Source organism: Vanacampus margaritifer, chromosome 11 (genome assembly GCF_051991255.1).
Source record: "Vanacampus margaritifer isolate UIUO_Vmar chromosome 11, RoL_Vmar_1.0, whole genome shotgun sequence".
In the NCBI taxonomy this organism is placed as follows: Eukaryota; Metazoa; Chordata; class Actinopteri; order Syngnathiformes; family Syngnathidae; genus Vanacampus; species Vanacampus margaritifer.
Genome location: NC_135442.1, coordinates 3,127,773 through 3,143,694, shown reverse-complemented (window position 1 = coordinate 3,143,694; position 15,922 = coordinate 3,127,773). Strand labels below are relative to the sequence as shown.

At 39.0% G+C, this 15,922-nt stretch overlaps 1 protein-coding gene across 11 annotated transcripts in view; it reads left to right on the top strand.

The window, feature by feature from the left end:
• lrp1bb (low density lipoprotein receptor-related protein 1Bb) overlaps positions 1-15,897 on the top strand; it is a 258,634-nt gene extending 242,737 nt beyond the window's left edge. For 4 of the 11 annotated variants that reach the window (XM_077579279.1, XM_077579272.1, XM_077579274.1 and 1 more), the window contains 9 exons: positions 203-364; positions 898-1,072; positions 2,469-2,573; positions 6,042-6,155; positions 8,181-8,257; positions 10,079-10,169; positions 10,534-10,684; positions 11,958-12,096; positions 14,781-15,897. In XM_077579279.1, coding sequence (XP_077435405.1) covers positions 203-364; positions 898-1,072; positions 2,469-2,573; positions 6,042-6,155; positions 8,181-8,257; positions 10,079-10,169; positions 10,534-10,684; positions 11,958-12,096; positions 14,781-14,908 — 1,142 coding nt within the window. In that variant the 3' untranslated portion in view covers positions 14,909-15,897. The remainder of the gene's footprint in view (positions 1-202; positions 365-897; positions 1,073-2,468; positions 2,574-6,041; positions 6,156-8,180; positions 8,258-10,078; positions 10,170-10,533; positions 10,685-11,957; positions 12,097-14,780) is intronic. The other 7 variants (XM_077579277.1, XM_077579281.1, XM_077579276.1 and 4 more) reach the window with 4 other exon arrangements.
• Positions 15,898-15,922: the final 25 nt, after the last annotated feature.

Here is a 15,922-nt window from a genome sequence, read left to right as displayed (position 1 = left end):
CTAACCACTAGTCCGGCGTGCTGCACATAGAAATCAGTGCAGGAGTTATTTTCTTCCGTTTTGGTGGGCCCTTTACTCCCAACGGCACGTAGCGCTCTGAAACATTTGCCGCGCTCGGAGCTCCTTCACCTTATTTATAGACGAACGTGGCTGCTTTTCTGTACACTCCCTAATCCCTCCTCTCACGTCTCCATTTATCTAGGTAAGCCTACTTGCCATTGTCCTCTGGGCTTCTCAGGGCCGTTCTGCGAGAGGAGGATATGCGACAACTACTGTTTGAACGGCGGAACGTGTGACGTCACTCAGGGGAACCAGCCCGTGTGCCGCTGTTTGTCCGAATACACGGGAGAGCGCTGCCTGTACCGTGAGTTGTGCGCCTCCAATTTAACGGCTGCCGGCAGGAAATACTTGAAATGCATGTCGGCTACATGTGATTGACACAAACAAGCAAGATCAAATAGCGGAGGAATTGAATTCATTAACGGTAAAAGTTCAGCCCGTGCAACAAAAGCTTTCTCCTGAAGCATTACCCCCGTCCCCCCCACCCCCCCCGCAAATAACACATTTTATAATAAACAAAATTAAAATAACCACAATCAAGCAACCGTCGGGTGTTTCTGTGCAGAAGTGATAATGATTTTATTGTGTTTTTATCACACCGCTTTGTAATTATTGTTAGTAGGGGAAACAATTTTGGCGACACATCATTAGTATCCCTCCTCCCATTGTTTGCCCAACGGGTGAAATGTTTTCAACTGTGGCTAAGATGTCATTTGATAAGGATAATTAAGTCCCATTAAAACCTTCCCCAAGTCCAATTAAAGCAGCTCAAAGTGCATTCCTGGCGTGTTCTTCACATCTTCTGCCGCCGTTGTCTCTCTCCAAAATGGCAAGCAGATATTTGTCACCACTACTGCGTCAACTCCAAGGCGTGCACGCTGTCGAGCAGCGGCGACGTGGAGTGCGTGTGCCCCGCCCGCTTCGAGGGAAACAAATGCGAGGTGGACAAGTGCCTCCGTTGCCACGGCGCGCCGTGCCTCATTAACGAGGAGACGGCAGATGTGGTTTGCAAGTGAGTTATCGCCTTCTGCTTGCTGCTGCGCTGCATTGTAGACATTTGCATTATTTATACCTTTGTCAAATCCCAGATGTGCTCCACACGTTAAATAATTGCGCCTATTAGACATCATGTGTACAGTGGCGCTATGACATATGAATGACTACACTTTTTGGATCTGTCGTTGGGCGTATTTTTTATTTTTTTGCTTTGAATGTGAGCAGAAATTTACAACAAACTAACAACTTACAGATGAAAAAGCTATACAGTAGTCTTAACCTTGCTGGAGGTGAACTCCGCCATATTCCTATGTGCATTTACCCGAACCCTTTTTTTATTGGAAAATAAAATGTGATTTTATTTTATTTTCCCCCCAAATTCAAGACAAAAGGTTTGCTGGTTAACAAAATGAACAGAAAGAGTTGCCTTTTTGTATTGTGTTCTTGTTCCCCCGTCTCCGTGCAGCTTCAGGAAGTGTTCCTTTAGTTTTGCTAGCTAACGAGTTGTGCTGTACAGAGCACTTTAAAACAACCACCGCTGGTCACTTAAGATGGAACCCAGTGAAAACAACAGAGCCCAGAATTGAACCCTGTGGAACACCACACAGTCCGTTATGCATACAACGACTAATCATAGCTCAGTTTGTGAACATCACATGACCAAACTTAGAAAACAGGTGAGCCGTGATTGGTTGTTTACCCTGAACCACTGTGATGTCATTTTCAGTTGACAGCAAGTTTTAAAATGGATGAATAAAAATGGGTGGATTTTGTTGCTTAATTCATATTCTTATTCGAATGTCCAGTTTAGTCTAGTGGGGGCACAGAACAGAACAGAACGTGATATTGTCAAGAACGTTTTTGACTTACCTTTAAAAGGGTTATAACGCTGCCACCTAGATGCTATCCATTAGCCCATCTATGATGTTTCCCTTTATGTGTTAGCATTAGGCTAAGCGGACTGTAAGTTTAAGAGTAATTCTTCAACTTGAAGTGGCATCCAACATTTTGAAGATTATTTTTTTGTGTTCAAACTGCGCTTTGTTGTGACCATCCTGCGCTCCATTTTTTTGCCCGCAAGTCAAAACAAAAAAAAAAACGTGTAGTCACTCATATCTCAAGGCATAACAGTATCTATCTCTCACATGGCACCAAACAGGTGCTAAGTCGTGCAAGGTTCTATCCAGCTTGACGAGTAGTGAGGCATTGACAGTTCCATCGTGTTTTTTCCCCCCTCTGGGATAGAGCATACATTTGCATCATTTTGCATCATCAACAAATACAAGCTGCGTAACTGGCAAAAGTCGATATCGTGGCCGTCCGATGTATTTATTTATTTTTTCGGAAATGAGCTGCTTTTTTGCTTGTGACGAAATCTAACCTGTACGAGTCATTATTTCCTCACCCCTCAGTTGCACAAATGGGCGAATTGCACCAAGCTGTCAGCTGTGTGATGGATATTGTTACAATGGCGGCACCTGTCACCTGGACCCCGACACCAACCTGCCTTTCTGTCAGTAAGTCACACACTGTGATTATTCTCACCCTCGCTGCCGCCGACATGCAAATGGCGCTTCTTTATCCCAGTAAGCCCCGGCTTCAGGAGCGCATCCGAGAACCATCGCGGGCTCCCTTTTTTGCCCGCTCGGAGCCTCGCACTACCTCGCAACGCAATCCTTAAACCCGAGTCGCGTTTGAAGTCACGTGGCGGGGGCCGTGGCGCAGCATGAGGGCTGGATGCCAGAGCGCCATCTTACGCTGTGTGACACGTCGCTGTGGCTTAAGGCGGATCAAAAAAAAAAAAATCCTGTTCATGGCTTGCCATTTTGAGCATATCATACTCGTCCTCCTTGCTGTAAAGAGCTCGTGTCAGGTTTCCTGACTCTCTTCAGTCGTAGGATTTAGAAGTTTGCTCTCTAGAAAGAAAGGGGGTACGTGTCAGTCATTTAACATGACATTGAGTGGAAGAATAAATTTTATTTTTTTAAACGCTGTAGCTCTTCCAAGCATGGCCCCACAGATTAATATCACCTGAGCTATCATGGCATGCAGCGCTTTGTTCAAAATTTCTTCAAGGGGCAAATTGGAAATCCTTTCTTCTCAAGCCCAACTCTCTGCATTTTTAACTGCCCATTGTGTCCACCCTTGCTAGATTGAAATTCCTCCTCGTCCCACAAACTCAAGTGGATGGAATCCATTTCTATGCAAATGACTCCATCCTATCGGATGAGGTCAACAGATCCGATCGTAGGCTTTATTATTTCCGAAAAGGAACAGGAGATGTATGCGAAGATATGTACAACTTTATCAAGAATCTTTACTTCTCCGTAATGGCGAACTTTCAAGGCCAAACTGCATTGCTTTGATGGATAAGCCTTGGATCGGGTGTGGTCGTACCGAAACAACATTCTCGCATGAATCCTTTCTATTTTCTGCAGGGCTCGCTTCTTACTGTTTTGGCAGTTTAACATCAGTTATTTTCTTTCTTTTCCAGAACAAGGCCAAAACTGACTAGTCGACTTTACAATCAAACAATTAATAAGCAATCACATTTTGGCATTAACAACATGGGCGCCTCATTGAAAAGAGGTAGTGATTAAAATTGAGACCCTGAGCACATTCACTTGCAAAATATGCATTTCTACTTAAAAATATAACAAAAGCTTAAGTGCAAGAATACCCAACTAAAAGGCTATTTATTTATTTTGCACACTCCAATAATTCTTTAATTAAAAAATAAAATAAAATGGCCATGGTTTGGGATCCTGGAAAAATACAAGCAAAAAAATATATATATATATTGAACAAAATTTGGAAAAAGAATTCTGCAAATGTGCAAACTGTGAGTATGCGGGCGGTCTCCCGTACATTATGAATTGTTGACGTGTTTTAAATGATGTACTACAGGGATGTGATTTTTCCGCGAATTCGCTGAATTCCACTTTTTTTATCCCCCCCACCCCCCCCCCCAAAAAAAATATTCTGATTTTTTTTTTGTTTTTTTTTTTTACTAGTAGTTCATTGTGTATGCACATGACTCCGACAGATAACATCTTCAGCTATAACAAAGACATTTGTGGTATGCTCTAATATGAGTTACTTTTCATTTGGTCATGTTACAATTATTTGTTCATGAAATTTGAACTCTTCAACATTATTTATGTGTTAACTTAGTAATCACATTAGTTAGATATGATGATATTCTCAGTGATAGTTTTTAAAAGCAAAGGCAGTCCAATGTTTTTGAATGTGACTGATTTTGAGTTGACTAAAACTGCCATTTTATATGGGATAGTTCAATATACATTGAAAATTTATGCTGTTGTTTTGTCTATTTCTTTGTCATGTGAGTGCATTGAAAGTACTTAAAAACAAAAAAAAATTTTTAATTGATTTGTTGTTTTTTAAAAAAAAAAAAAAAAAAAAAAGGAGAGCAATGATGATGTCAAATCGAATGAACAATACTGAGCTCTTCTGTGAAAGAAAAAAAAAAAAAAAAAAAAAAGAAAGTACTTAAAAACACGGAAAACCCATGAGCTCCGGGGGGCTATGCCCCCCTTGTCCCCCCACCAGGGCACTGCCCCCAGACCCCCGGCTAAATTTTCACATAATTTTACTTTGGTCAAATCACATCCCTGGTACTATACAGTGTATCGGATTAGCGACCTTGCAGTTTTGTTCTGTGAATTGGTGTTAAAGTTTTACAAGTTTCAACTGTTTGCAAGGCCATGAATGTATCTGAACGTGATTGGATGAATGTGTCAGTGGGCGGAGCCAGTGCAAACGACGAAAGCCGGAAAAACGAGTGAGAGTTGAAAGTATGTTGAAATCTGGAAAAAAATATCAGTGGCATCATCAGTTAATCGACTCGACTTGATTATGATCAATTTAGCATTGACTACAAAAACATTTAAAGCTTTACAAAGTCTATTCCAGGGAGAACGTTCTTTCCAAACCATATCCGTGAACAGATATCAAAGTTTTCATGTTTGGCTTTAGAGCTCATTTACAGTTTCCTATTTTAGGTTTCTTCTTACACAGCATGCGATTATAACTCAGCAGGTATTAATCCGCGGCCGGCTCTGCGTCGTTTCTCACAATGACTAATATTCCGTACGTTGGCAGCTGTGATTTATAAGCACGGGAAAAGGGCTCTTCAATTTAGGCAGTGTTCGGATTGGTCTGGAATTCACCGACTTGTAAATCTATTCACAATCGTTCTACGTCCTACAACAGGCAAGGTTGCTTTGGCTCACTCCAAAATGCTGGTTTTCATCAGGAGAGGTCTGGCGCCCCGAGAGCCCGCTTTCAGACATAACGTGGATTTTGCCTACCAAGAATAATTGATGGCCTTTTCTACGCTTCATTTATTATTGCTTACTTTTTCATGTTGTCGATACAATTCAAGATGTTTCACAGTTGTGGCAATGGTCTTCAAACTTACTTAAAAATACGATGGTGCCTTGACATACAAGTGACCCAACTCATGAGGTTTTTTTTTTGTTTTTTTTAACTCTTCTTTATTTGTGTCTGCATGTCTGCATTACACTTCCACATCCAACATATGCACGCAATGATGCACAAACAGTTTTTTTTTTTGTTTGTTTTTCTGGAGAGCTCAGTATTGTTCATTCGGTAATTTTACCGATTTGACATGTCATCTTCATTGCTCTCCTTTTTTTTAATTTTTTTTTTTATTTAAATTTTTTTTTTATTATTATTTTTTATTTAATTTTTTTTTTTTAATAATTTTTTTTTTAATGATGCACAAACTGTTGAATTTGATTGCTATTCATGCTTTTAGAAAGTAAAGTTGTGCATTTTAATGACACATTTGTTTTGAGTTGAACTTGAATGTCAAGGCACTACTGTCCAGAAGATGTTTTTGGGAAAATGCACTCCGTCTTCTCCTGGAATCCTCTAAAAGTCCGACGGCAAGGTCAACAAGTGTTCTATTCCGTAACTCCCCAAACAATGTTTTGCAGCTGCACATCAGGGTTCAAGAACCAACGTTGCGATGAGCTGGCCAACCCCTGCGATTACTTCTGTCAGAACGAGGGGATGTGCACATTAACGGCTCTTAACAAACCCCGCTGCAAGTAGGTCACCCGGCCCACCACCCGCTTTGTTGACGCCTCACTCAACTCCATCCGGCCGCCATTATGAAGCCTATCCAGGAGAAGGGCCCTTTCTTCGGCCTTGTAGGAACTCTTTATGTAACCAGTGCTTCAAAATACATTAGCGGAGATGATTGCTTGCCGTCCGCGAGGAATGATTGCTGCCTGTCCTAGTTTTGATTGACAGGTCAATCAAGATGCGGCAAGTTGAAAGTGGTAATCTTGTTAAGTGTGCTGAGTATTCAGTGTTTTCCACGTGTGCCCTTTAAAATGTGCAAATGAACCTCGTCTTTGTTATCCTATAATGTGAATTCAAATAAAAGTACAAAAACAAAACACTTACACTACCAGATTAAAGTCAGGATTTCATATGAATTTTGATATTTCATTTATATTTTTACCTAAGTCAATTTTTATGAGGATGAAGTTGTACGGGTTTTTTTGGTTTTTTGTTTTTTTCAAGAGAAAATTAATGGGTTTTATTTAGATGAAGTGTTATTAATATGTATAATATAATTAATAATATTACAAGAATGAAAAGGAACAACAATTTTCAAACTTTTTGGTTTGTTTGTTTTTTTTACCTCAAAGACTATGACTTTATTCTCATAATTTTAACCAATTTGAATCTAAAATTAAATTTTTTTTTAAAAAATCGCAAAAATAAGGATGGGCAAGTGCCGATACCAAACTTTTTTAAGGTATTGGATACTGGAGGCTGCCGATAACAGCCACTAATACACTTAAGGCAAAAATAAATCTGATATTAAGTCTTCCTCAGCAATAGTTGGTGGCAAATTGACATCTGCGTCAGAAAGTATTTTTTGGTCATTGTATTAAAATGAAATCTAATAAATGTAATATTTTATATTTTCGAAGTATTGGTGAGTACTGGTATCAGTCTGAAAAAAGTGGTATTGAAACTGCTTATGCAAAAATATATATTTTTCTGAAAGTCATGTATTTTTTTCTCTTAATTTATAACTTATAACTATAATAAAATATAAAAAATATCCAAACTGTTGACTTCATCCTCATTATTTCCAACTTCAATCAAAAAATATTTTCATCTTGGAAAACACGACTTGAGAATGTTGTTCTCATCACTTCAAATTCCAATCTCAAATTGCATTTCACCTCAAAAACATACCTTATTCTTGTGAAATGTGACTTCAAATACCGTCATTATATTTCATTTTCAGTGTGGTCCAAATATGTACTCCTCCATCTAAAAGCAACCTGTCAATCCATAACAACAAATTTGAACGCTCCTCCAGACGTACATACGTCACCTGCATGATGTTAATCCCGCAATCTTCCCTTTTCCAGCAACCCGCGGCGCCAACATGATTTATTCATCGCTCTAATGAGCGCGTCAGGTTCACGTCATGACGAGGCACTTGTTACATGAGCAGTTGCTGCACGAGTCGCTGTCACTCCTTCACCCATCTCATGCAGGCCCGGCACGGGGACGCGGGGGCCGACTCCCAACGTGACATCATGTGCTCATCAGACCGCATTTCGCAACATGTGCATGACAGCGAGCTGCAGATGACGATTGCTTACAAACTAGAGCAGCATGTCATGTTTGTTAGGTTTTGTTTACTTCCTGGTGAAAGTTCATTCTTGGAACGCTGGTTGGAAACACAATCTGAGGATGTTGACTATTTGTTGGTGTCATAAACGCTGTAATTGGTACGCGTGCATGTCATTAGCAGCGATTCATACATATGATCATTATCCGATTGCACCTTCCGGATCGTTCATGCTTTACAGGCCCATCTGCGCTAGTTGTGTGAAATTACATACATTCACCGTTACAAGGGACGCTAATAATACAAGGACTTGTTGTGCCGCTATCATCTTTCCACACGATAATAAGCAACATCAATTCTCACTCAGTGTATGGACATAACATGCATATTGTACATGTGATTTTTCCCCAGATGTTGCTTTGTCGACTTCAACAAGTCGTTGTCTAAACGCTAACTGCTGTTTTCTGACCAGGTGTTCGACTAACTGGGCCGGAACGCAATGTGAGAGACCCGCGCCCAAGAGCAGCAGATCGGATAATACTAGTGGAGGTTAGTTGGGCACAGTCGCAATCATTACGTTTCTACGGAAGCGCGGAACCGCCAATGTGGACTTTTTGACTGGCGAGTCGTTCCGAGGTATTTAAATGCGTTTGTACGCTCCAACCGCCTGTTTTAGCTAAAGATATTAACAAGCTTTCTCCGACAACAACAAAAAAACTTTCAAAAATATATAAGTTACTTTCATATACTGATAAAATGTCTTTACCCATCTCGAAATGGGAGACAGACTTGTCTATAGCACCGGAACCTGACTTTTGGATTCAAGTTTGTGAAAACGCATTTAAAATGGCAAAACACACAAATTTACAACTTATCCAATATAAAATTATTCACAGAACATACATTACTCAATATATGATGAAGAAAATGGGACTCTCAGACTCCGACATTTGTCTCCAATGTTTACAAAACACTACAGACACTTATGTCCATGCTTTATGGTTATGTACTCCGGTTATGTATTTCTGGACTAAAGTCTTAGAAAAACTTTCCGCTATTTTGGACTGTAGGATACCTTTATCTCCAAACTTGTGTTTGCTAGGTGACCTAACAACAACTGACTTACCACATAAACAATTTCAATCTACACTTGTAGCCCTTACTATCGCTAAAAAAAACAATTCTTGTTAACTGGAAAAATAAACAAACTCTGAATATCGACCAATGGTCTAACCTCCTCATAAATCACATTTTAATGAAAAAAATATCTGCCTCAAATAAAAACCAAATATCAAAATTTATAGAAACATGGTCTACGTATATAGAAATTTTTAACCTAATTCTGGTTACTTAATTCTGTCTGTTAGCGAGAGCCACTACATCGTGATAACTTACATTGATGTTTCTGCATTTGGCAATTTATTATTATATTATATTATTAGTATGGGATTTTTTTTAATGGGCTTTAGGTGAACTGATGAATACACACACGCTCGCACGCACGCACACACACACACACACGCACATACACATACTCACCCACATACAAAAAAAAGTGTATATATATATATATATATATATATATATATATATATATATATATATATATATATATATATGTGTGTATATGTATATATATATGTATATGTATTTAAAAAAATAATATTTTTTAATTGATTTGTTGTTGTAGGGATAGCAATGATGATGTCAAATCGAATGAAGAATACTGAGCTCTCCTGTAAAAGAAAAAAAAATGCGTTTGTACGTACTTGTAGGCTAAATGCTACAAACATAGCATGTTTTCCCGTAATGCACGTGCAAGTGAAAAAAAAAATATCTTGTCCCCCATTATACCAGTACTTTTGAAAATCAAGCAAAAAACATTGTTTATTCGTAACTTTTATGATTAATTGTGCCTGCAATTCATGATTTAGGTTTGCCTTTTTTTCCCCCATAATGCCATAGGGTCATACCCCATGGCATTGTGGGAAAATACGCTATGGTTGTACCATTTAGCCTACAAGAATTGATTAGAATTTTTATTTCGGACATGCATTAAAAAAATAATTATAAAAATAATGAAAATGGAAATTGTGAAGCCGTGTAAACAGCAAAAAAATAATAATAATAAGGGGGGGGGGGGGTTGCAAACAAGAAACAGAATTTAACATCATATTAAGCAACAAGACATATAAAGTAAGACGGTCATCAACCCAGTCTTTGGTAGTAAGTTTGGAAATAGTAGGAAGAAGTATAAACGTTTATATTCCTACCCCTTTATCTCCATTTCAAAATTTTGTTTTTACAATTTACTCTCACGTTTTTTTTCTAATTTATCTTCTGTCTTTTTATGCGTGGTCTCTCTCCTAGGAAGCATAGCCATCATCGTGCCTCTGGTCCTGCTGGTGGTCTTGATGGTGATGGTGGTGGCGGGCATTTACATCTGCAGACGAAAGCAAAGGTCGGTACGAGTAGCACATCTAGTCGTTCCTTTTCCTGAGAAAAAAATAAAATAAAACACGCAAGCACGGGGAGAACATGCAAACGCCACGCAAGAAGATTCAAACCGAACTGTGAGGCTGACGTGCCAACCACTTCCACACCGCGCTGCCAAGTGAAAATCTATGAGGATAAAACATTGAGTTTTGTTTCAAGCGCGCACGATTCTGTTTTTTTGGGAACATCGTAATCCATTAAGCCTCTGACTGCAGTTCAGCTTTTCAGTTATTCACTCAAACCGCACCGGTTGGGTTTTGTCTCTTTGTATCTTGTCAAACTGCAATCGCGAGTTCCATCTGTGTGTTTTGCGCCGTGCACACTTTCAGGGGGAAACGTGTACAGAGGCAGCCCATGAGCAACGGCGGCATCAACGTGGAGATCGGGAACCCGTCATACAACATGTATGAAGTGGACCACGACAACCACGCCGATGCGGGCAGCCTGCTTCGACCCAGCTTCACGCTGGACCCACATAAGGTGAGTCGGCAAACCACCGGTCAAGAACCTCAAATACGTTCAGCGTATCTTGGTGTGCCGCAGGGCAATTATCTCATTTCGCTCCAATGGTTCAAAAATGATTGCCTTGAGGTACAAGTTTTTCAAGATATGAGCTGTCGTTTGCTCACATTTTGTTTGACTAATTTGAGATACAAGCACTCTCTCATTTTAAATCAAATCAAATAGAGAAAGTGGTTTCAAGCTGACTGTAAATCTAGCATCAACTTACTTAAGGCTCCTGCGAGGGAAGGGAGGTCCTGTTCCTGTACGTTGAGCCAACGAGTATATAAATAATTAAATAATGGATATTCCAACATCAGTGATAGAGCAGCACATGCAGGCAGATAATAAACAATACTCATAGTCATCTTTTCTTTATCCTCTGCAAAGAACAACTAATATTACAGCTGCTTACTGACAAGCTGCGAGTGTCTCCATGTATTATTCTTCCCCAGAATTATTAACATGCTAACAAAAATGAGTTTTTGGGAAAGGGGCCGGAACAGATTAATGGCATTTCTATTTATTTCAAAGGGGAAAGTCCATTTGAATGACAGCTATTGATGTCGAGTACAAAATTGACAATTAATAATGAGAAAAATGAGGCATCTTGAAATGAAAATTCCAGTTTGAAGCGACCTTGTATTGTCAAATGTAACGTCATCAACCCAATGACGCATTCTAAAAAGGATTTATAGCAGAGTTGCGTTCCTACAGCAACGAGGTGACCCGAACGTGTACACAAGTCGGAATGGGCCTCACTAGCCTACGCTAACAGAGTAGGAAGCTAATAATTACAGTCAATATTTATATTAAAATGCTTCAATTTATGTATGTTTGTTTTATCAAACAAAACATTGAAATGAAGTTTAATCAGGTAAAGTACAGCAAATCCTGGACTTTTTATTTTTTTATCTTTTTTTAAGTAATCCTCATCTTGGGACTCCACTTATGCCGAGCGCATGAAATGAGCCTTAACACCTTCACTGATGTGTTTTTTGTTGTTGTTGTTGTTTTTTTGGACGTTAGCGCCTCGAACCCGATGCTTTCCGCACCGCCAACTTTGACATCTGCTATTGTTAGAGCAGCACAGCTCCATTTCAAACTAATTTTTTCTCTCTTCCTTCAAAACTCTCTCTCGAACGTGACTGTGGGTTCTCTCGCATGTTTTTCATAAGCACTCGCAATCTGTTAACGGCCATTTTTGGGCAAACTTTGCATGATCAGCAGCCGCTGCTTGCTTGTGTTGCAGGGCTGGTGTGTAAAATCCAGTGACCCTCGCACCTTGGGTATCAATACGGTGCCCAAGGAGGTAATCCCCGGACAGGTGAATTTTTCAAACCTCACTATGACTTTGCCTGATAAGGACATGAACCATCGTTGTATAGAATGTAAGCAACCAATGAGCAACGGACGTTTGCCTGCAATGTTTGCTTGCTGTTTAATTGTGAGACCGACCACCTGTGCCAAATGCTGTTTTTGTTGACGGTTAATGAAATGAAGTCCACATGCCGCTGGATTGAAATTCAAAATGTGTTTGCATGAGTTTGAATCTTCCTGCATGTGAATTGCACTTTGACCTCTTTACACAAATTCACTTTAAAGATGCACATACTTATGTTGACATATTAAGACAAGTGTTTTGTTATCAATTTGTTGCTGTGGGGCTTTTTTGCAATTTGATTACCTTTCAAAACACTGTGGCAAATAAAAACATATTTTTTTTTTTACCACAATGCTACCACAAACCTGTAAGTGGTCCTCCATGTTTATGAATGATTAAAGTATGTGAACCTGCGTAACCACGGTAACAGCAGAGACGCCATTCTCCAAATAATGATCCAGCAATTATATGAAGACCGTATTGTTGATTTAATGTACAGTAGGTGATGTCATTTATTGGACCCCTGCTGAATTTTTAAGTTTGCTCACAAGAAATTAACAGTCTGACAATATTTTATTAGGTACAAACAGACAAATACCGTATAAGCAGACAGCAAACTATGTGAGCTTGCCGACAGGGTGGACAAGGGAGCAAATCGGCCTTCACTAAGCAACACCAGTCAGTTTGTAATCCAACTGTGTTGTATATTTCAAATTTGTGAAATATTTCTGATATCAATTGAAATTTCATTATGACAGAGTGGACATGTGAAACTTAGCAGCATCCAATGACACACATAATGAGAAAAAAAGAATGTGGTGTAAGTGCTTAACTAGGCCTCTGTTTCAGCACCCAACGAGGAAATAAAATGTTCCGTTTTTTTGTAAGGGTAAATTTACCCCATAATGACAGGGTGGACAATAATTTCAGGGACGCATGCAATTTTTCTTATTAGCTAAAAACTAGCGGATAATATACATTATATGCAAACAAACGGCTAACTATTTGAGCTTGATGACAGGGTGGACATTTTTGGCTATTGTTAGCATTTAAGGAGCAAATTGACCTTCACTAAGCAACACCAGTCAGTTTGTAATCCAACTGTGTTGTATATTTCAAATTTGTGAAATATTTCTGATATCAATTGAAATTTCATTATGACAGAGTGGACATGTGAAACTTAGCAGCATCCAATGACACACATAATGAGAAAAAAAGAATGTGGTGTAAGTGCTTAACTAGGCCTCTGTTTCAGCACCCAACGAGGAAATAAAATGTTCCGTTTTTTTGTAAGGGTTTTACCCCATAATGACAGGGTGGACAATAATTTCAGGGACGCATGCAATTTTTCTTATTAGCTAAAAACTAGCGGATAATATACATTATATGCAAACAAACGGCTAACTATTTGAGCTTGATGACAGGGTGGACATTTTTGGCTATTGTTAGCATTTAAGGAGCAAATTGACCTTCACTAAGCAACACCAGTCAGTTTGTAATCCAACTGTGTTGTATATTTCAAATTTGTGAAATATTTCTGATATCAATTGAAATTTCATTATGACAGAGTGGACATGTGAAACTTAGCAGCATCCCACGACACACATAATGATGAAAGTAAGAATGTGGTGTAAGTGCTTAACTAGGCCTCTGTTTCAGCACCCAAAGAGGAAATAAAATGTTCAGTTTTTTTGTAAGGGTAAATTTACCCCATAATGACAGGGTGGACAGTAATTTCAGGGGCGCATGCAATTTTTCTTATTAGCTAAAAACTAGCGGATAATATACATTATATGCAAACAAACGGCTAACTATTTGAGCTTGATGACAGGGTGGACATTTTTGGCTATTGTTAGCATTGAAGGAGCAAATTGACCTTCACTAAGCAACACCAGTCAGTGTGTAATCCGACTGTGTTTTGTTTAACAAGTGTATTTCAAATTCCTTAAAGGTTTTTTTATATCAATTGAAATGTCATTATGACAGAGTGGACAAGCAAAATTTGGCAGCATCCAATTTCACACACAATGATAAAAATTGTGGCATAAATGTTTAATCGGTAAGTGGCATAGGAGGGAGAGAAAATGTTCATAATGTCAATGAAAACATCGGAAGGTTTTATTTTTAAGGGGTAACATGTTACCCCGTAATGACAGGGTGGACGGAAATTTCAGAAACACGCGCAAATTGCTCAATATAATAAGGCAGAATTTTGTTGCCGTACGTATGTTTTGACTGATTGTCATGCCGGCAGCCCCATCATTGAGCCGTCTCCCTGCAGAGGGAAGAAGGTTTTCATACAGAATTTTACAGTCCGCGGCTCTGTTCATTGGAGCGGCGAAGTTGTCCTGTGCCCTTTGCAGGGAAACAGCCCCCAAACATTATGTTTCCACCTCCATGCCTGACTTAAGGGACGGCGTTCTTTGGGTCATACTTTTTTGGACTCACAATTCTGACTGAGCTGTAGGGGATCTTTTATTTTGTTTTTTTTCACTCGATACGCTTTGACTGACGTTCTGGCTATTAGCATATTCAATAAACAACCGTAAAAATTGGAGACTGCTAATTTATTGTGAGCAAATTTACAAATTCAGCAGGGGATCAAATCATTATTTCCTCCACTGTGGAATATATTGAACCTGACTATATTGCATCTTTTTCTAATCCCTTTTTCCTCCCCCTTCCACACAGCCCATGAATTACGCCAACCCGGTGTATGCAAAGATGTATACGGACGGACAAAACTGTCAGAAGCCGCTCATCAGTATCAACGAGAGACGAGAGCTACTCCCAAAGAAATTCGAGGGGATTATTCATGAAACTGCCGCATAGCCTACTTGACTCTTTCTACTTCTGTTTTCTTTTAGTTTTTTTTTTTAACCGATGTATAATACAAAAGCGGTGAAACAATAATTTTTGCACCAGGCTTTTTTTGTTTTTCCTGACGCGGCATCAGCATTACGCGCTCGGAGTCATTTAAGCGCTATTTTCACGTTGCTTTCAAACATCTGTTCAACTGAAGGTTACGCCGTCCCGTGTGGAATGACACTTAAGCCTCTGAAGTGCAAAAAAAAAAAACGATTCACGCCACGTCATTGTTACGCACATTTAAAACGGTTTGAATCTGTACCATCCGTTTAACGATAAAGTGGAAAACAGAAGCTAATGAAGTCAATTCTTGGCTCAGTTTTTTTTTTTTTTTTTTGGACCAATACCAAGTTGTTAATGGTTTGCAGCATTTCTTTGGTTGTTGTTGTTTTTTTTTTTTTTTTTAACGTTATGGTCTAACCACAAAACCTTCAGTGTTATATGTCACTCTTCTTTACCTGGTAGATCTGCAGCTTGGATTTCCAGTACTGGCCATAAAGTGTTTTAAATTGTCTTTGCCATTCTCACGGACTTTAAGCGTCGTCGATCATGTTGCTGTAAAAAACAAAACAAAAAAAAAACAAGATGTTTCTTTTGTTGAAAGAGACTGAAGCCCACCTTGAATGTTCTCCGATCAGATTCTGTACTTTACGCTGAGAGGACAATTGCTGAATATCATATTTTTCTAAATCTCATGTATTGCGCTTTTGGTAAGGTTTGGTATGTTTTACCACAAGGCTGGTCAACGCAAGACTTATCATAGATCACATCTGTTACTTTCCAAAAGGAGGAGGATAAATATAAAGACTTTTTATAATTTTATATTTGATTTGTATGTGGTTTGACTGCTATGTATTTTGACAAAAATGTATTAAATGTAAGTAATTTTTATATATAAAATGTAAATCAATATTGAATAAAGGGGGTTTATTTCCACGCAGCAGCCCTTCCTTGTGTCACGATAC